Source organism: Gigantopelta aegis, chromosome 14 (assembly GCF_016097555.1).
Source record: "Gigantopelta aegis isolate Gae_Host chromosome 14, Gae_host_genome, whole genome shotgun sequence".
NCBI lineage: Eukaryota > Metazoa > Mollusca > Gastropoda > Neomphalida > Peltospiridae > Gigantopelta > Gigantopelta aegis.
In genome coordinates, this window is record NC_054712.1 from 59260564 (window position 1) to 59266193 (window position 5630).

A 5630-nucleotide genomic window follows, 5' to 3' on the forward strand; every position below is an offset into this window, starting at 1 on the left:
GAGCACAAGTGGGTCAACAGCAAAGGACTTTACCGACAGTTTTACGCATTGTTTTACCACTTGGCCGCCCTCATGTAGGGCTTCCGTGCTAATTATGTCGAAAAACAGTAGATCGGGGCCAAAAACGGAAAGCGCTGTTGTAGAAGTGAAGAGTAAGGTGAGTACAAAGTTAATTTTCCGCCAGGTGTGCAACAGGCCAGGTGACAAAACTTGGGACTGTCCATCTCCGTGGTCAAAACGGGAATTTTGTCAACAAAATTGGAATACACTATTGGATAACCGCAGCTAGACTGTGCGTCTGGTCATATATCCAGATAAGCATTTAAATGAAGGGAGCCAAGTGTTTGGGAGTTGTGCAGTATTTTAACTGATGTACTACATAGGTAACATAGTGCTACCTGTATATTTGCACACTTTAAATGACACTCTTTTCCCCCATTTTAGAATAAGGTTAACACCTAAAGTTGAAAGCAGCTCCATAAAAGGTCAAAAGTGTGGGTGGGGCAGAATATAGCAACAGGCATAGATAGATGCCAAAAAGTTTGTGGAAGGGGCACACACATACACACACAGGCCTATATAAATACATGTAAAAATATAACAAACATTGCTGCTGTTAGTGTTATGCTTCCTATGCCAGTGTATAATAGTGTTGGGACTGTGCAGGGTCTGCCCCTAGAACTTAAAGATTAAGTCACTCATCAGATGCTGTCACCACTTTAATCTATAAAACCGGTGACAGAACACAAGGTATAATTAACCAGGGTACTGCCACAAACACAGACCAGACACCTGCCCTGTTGAATTACATGTTGGGTACGCAACTTTAAAATCACAAGAACTGCCAATCAGTTACTTGGTGAACAATTACATTCTAACGTTAAAGGAATGCTTAAGCAACTTTTTTTGGACTGGTATGCATATTCAGTGATATATAATGCACATTATTGCTTAATATCAACAAGTATATATTATTATATTTAATTAATAAAACGGTTAAATGTGACAGCTATTAAATATAATGGGCACAGCCATTTTGTTCTATTCCACTGAAGGTTCTAATAGACCAAATTAATTCCTATTGCCGATAATATTAATGTTTACTAATAAAATTGATATAAGCAGCATATCAACACACCCAGGAAGTACAGCAAGAAAAAGTGTGGCACCTCACATCTAATCTACCTGCAAGAAAGTGTGGGGGGGGGGGGGGGGTCACATACCATTTAAGAGATTTAATTAATGTTTTTAATAGCAACTGTTATTTTTGCTGAAAATCGCAGTTCCATTTTTGGGGGTACCCGGCATTAGTTTCAACCTCTGGTATATACTGCATAACAACTGTATAACAAATAAAAGTGTACTTATTTATTGTCAATGGATAATAGTATTTGCACAAATAATCAATGTCACATATTACTACAAATCACACCCACAGCTACTTTTACTCCGTAAATATTTGAAAGTGTGCCTCAGACTTTGACACGGAACTCTCGAGCTGGGGCCTAATTTACAAAGCTCTCTAAGGCTCTGCTAGACAACAAAGCATCCTATTTGCAAGTCTTTTTGCATTGCACTGCGAGATCGCAAAGTTGCGAGAGTTTAGTGAATTAGGTCCCTGGTGATTACATACAACTTAACGTGTGAAGTCAGGAATGAGTCTTAGAACTAGAGAAACAAATCTACCTGGTTTTAACGGGATGATAAAATAGTCATGCATTGCAGTGTTCTGTAATAATATACATCCCAGTAAGCCAGCAATAAGTATATATTATTTTTCAATACAAGATAAACCAGCATTGTCAAAATGGCTACACAACAAGTCAAAATAATTATACCTTGTTTTGTCCATGCATTAACCTACATACTGAAATGATAGTGTTTTCTTAGTTAACTGGTGTATTCTCTACCTGTGATTCCTGATTGGCAGGTGTGTATTTGATTTGTAACTCCATTGGTGGGCTCATTGGGCTATTTCTCATTCTAGCCAGTGCACCACAACTGGTATATCAAAGGCTGTGGTATGTGCTATCTTGTCTGTGGGATGGTGCATATAAAAGATCCCTTGCTGCTAATCGAAAAGAGTAGCCCATGAAGTGGCGACAGCGGATTGCCTATCTCAATATCTGTGTGGTCCATAACCATATGTCCAACGTCATATAACCGTAAATAAAATGTGTTGAGTGCGTCGTCAAATAAAACATTTCCTTCTTGATTGGTAACTAGATGGGCCAATTAATGGACACTGTCTAGATACAAAAATACATACCAGTATTGTGTAATATTACCTGTCGCCCATAAAATGGAAATGGACATGGTTTATTATTGTAAATAGTTCTGTAAACCTATTAAGTAGACGTTCCCATCTAAAACCACAGAACTGACCAATTACGTAGTCCCAAAGAAAAGAAAATTATCACTTGGGTATCGTGGGTTGTTGTTTTTGCTCCAACGTAGCATACCAATAGGCCTAATAGTGTATATAACTTTCCTCTGGATTATTTAACAGAGAAAAATACTATAACTCATTTCGTTCCGTTAATGCAACTTGAAATCTATTTAGTTAAATAGTTTTATTATGTTATCACATCATTTATGTTGTTTTACAAATCAAGTTGATCAAAGAGAAGCGTCTTGTCGAAAATTACTGCTTTTGTTTACACTGTGCACATATGAGTTGGTTAGGACTTGGTCACTTCGCACCAAGCTAGCTGTACAGGACGCCTCAAAAAGTAAAGAAAATGGCTGCCCCCAATTAGCAGGAATAATCACGTTTTTTTATTGACACTAAAATTACGTGTTTTTCATTTGTTAAAAGTGTCAGTATGTGTTGGTGGTCTGGGTATGCATCTTTCCAACATAAGGCTCATGTTTTAGTTTACTCTCCCATTAAAAGTACCATACATCAGTAATGTAAGTGGAAATCAGTTTGTTTTTAAATACATTTAAACCAGGGCTTCTAGATTATGGTAGCCCAGGGTTGAAAATTAGCGCCTTTATTGGCTAAGGGCGACTAAGTATTTTACTACGGTAGTCCGTTGGGCGACAATCCATTTCAGTGTCTGGCAAGGATGGTTCCAGTTTAAAAATGAAACACACTGAAACTGAACCGAATTGTGACAAAATGCACTGCGTCTGTGCTGGCGTGAAATACATATCTGACAGCAGAAGACATAGGCCATGCTCTATTTTGACAGCGCCTGACTCAGCTTCTGTGGTTTTGGGCCAGTTCGTTCTTAAAAATAGAGCTCAAAACATATTGAAGTTACTGCATATATTTTTTAATCTGGAAGTCCATTGGCTTATTGGAATCGACTGGATACGCCATAATTTTTCAGTAGAGCTGTTATTGGATAATTATTGTTATTCAATGTTATGGTAAAAAAAAAATCATATTTAATTAGCTTATATTATTTTGAGACAAAATAAAAAATTAATCTAGTTTGGTAGTGACAGTCCTCTTTGTAGCATAATGAATAAATGAATGAATGTTTAACGACACCCCAGCACGAAAAATACATCGGCTATTGGGTGTCCATCTATGGTAATGCAAATAAATAAAGTGATGATTAACATCAATATAAAAATTCAAGACTTAAACAAAAATAGTGTAAAGAACTGTGCAAAAACACAAATATCACAGAATTTTACGGATACTGAATTTTACTCAAAACTTCAATTTTGTGCTGTATTGGCCATTCTCAAAGAGAATGTTACACCCCTGCACCACGGTGAGGTTACAGCACACGCAGGGGACTCTTTATAGCAATGCAAGAGGGGTAACATCATAGATGGATTCATAAGGAATAAAGTTAAAATTCATATAAAAACTGATTCTTAAGTTTTAAACCCATACCAACTCAAATAACATGTTTTGAAAATCCAGTATAAATATAAATGTTTCTTTATTAATTACTATTAAAATATACAGATTAAATCTCGTTTTTAATACAGGGGTGAAGACAAAATGCAGCTTGATTTGCAAGAGGGGGCAAAATCTCCAGTACAGGATTTCTTCAGGAGTGGCTGTCCTCCTACAGACGAAGCATGCACACGTGTGCGTTTTAAGTTGATATTGTAAATGATACAAATAAAGATCCAAAGAAAAATAAATCTGTAAAAAACAACACAAAAAACAACAATATACTTATTATTTATTACAGTAATATGTGGATGGTTATAATGTCATTATATAAATCTTGTTGTCACTTTATCTTGTTATTCCATTCCAATAAGACTACGACTTCCAGATTAAACAAAAATACAAGCAGTGTCTTATATACGTTTTGAGCTCTATGTTTAGAAAGACCCGGCCAAAGCAACAGAAGCTGAATCTGGCGCTGTCAATGTATAGAAATTGTTCTGTCTTCTGCTGCCAGATCTGTAATTTGGATATTGTAAATGCTACAGTAGTTGGTTATAAATGAAATAAATATTGAAAGAAAAATAAATCTGTGACAAAAAACAAAACAAAAAACCCCAAACATTTTACCAAAATATATGATGTATCATATTACAAAGCATAAAAATGTACTTATTGTTTATTTCAGTAATATTTGGACAGTTATGTCATCATGTAAGTCTTGGTGTCATTTTAGGTTGATCTGGGCCTGTGCTTATAAAACTTAAATTCAAGTCTAGACTTCAATAAAGTCCAGACTTTAACGTAATGCTGTTTGAATGGTGTTGCCATGACATTAAAGTCTGGACTTTATTAAAGTTTAGACTTTAAGGTTTATAAGCACGGGGCCAGTTCTTATTTCATGCAAATCGGTTACATTTAAAACAATACTGACGACAATAAAATCGATGGTCGCCCAATGGACTGCCTTTGTGAAATGCTTAGTCGTCTTTAGCCAATAAAGGTCACCACAGGCGATCGGGTGACTGCTCATTTTCAAACCGGCACCTCCCACCATATTTAAATCAATTCCACCATCTAAACTGTAGGAACAATTTCAATTAACATGGAGTTTATAATTGATCATCACATCGATTCTAATACATTTATCAATTAACATGGAGTTTGTAATTGATCATCACATCGATTCTAATACATTTATCAATTAACATGGAGTTTATAATTGATCATCACATCGATTCTAATACATTTATCAAGTTACAATAGTTGACATACACAGTACAATCTCGACTCGAAAGTGGAATGGTCAAAAATAATACTACACCCGAACCAAGAACAAAGAACAGTATTTTTGTGTAAGCGAGCAAAGCAAAGCAATTTGAAATAACAGTTATTTGCTTGTCCACTAGACAACCACTGAGGTACATTTTACTTGTCCACTAGACAACCACTGAGGTACATTTTACTTGTTCACTAGACAACCACTGAGGTACATTTTACTTGTCCACTAGACAACCACTGAGGTACATATTACTTGTTTACTTGACAACCACTGAGGTACATTTTACTTGTTCACTGGACAACCACTGAGGTACATTTTACTTGTCCACTAGACAACCACTGAGGTACATTTTACTTGTCCACTGTACAACCACTGAGGTACATATTACTTGTCCACTGTACAACCACTGAGGTACATTTTACTTGTCCACTGGACAACCACTGAGGTACATATTACTTGTCCACTGTACAACCACTGAGGTACATA

The 5630-nt window shown here is 36.1% G+C and overlaps 1 protein-coding gene across 2 annotated transcripts in view; it reads left to right on the top strand.

The window, feature by feature from the left end:
- LOC121388266 (partitioning defective 6 homolog beta-like) overlaps positions 1–5630 on the top strand; it is a 42603-nt gene continuing 36973 nt past the window's right edge. The window contains exons 1-2 of one of the 2 annotated variants that reach the window (XR_005959965.1): positions 21–157; positions 3955–4118. Coding sequence is in view for 1 of the 2 variants with exons in the window: in XM_041519540.1 (XP_041375474.1) it covers positions 95–157 (63 nt within the window). In the remaining variant the exon portion in view is untranslated. Of the gene's footprint in view, positions 158–3954; positions 4119–5630 lie in introns of those variants that run through there. The other variant, XM_041519540.1, reaches the window with a different exon arrangement.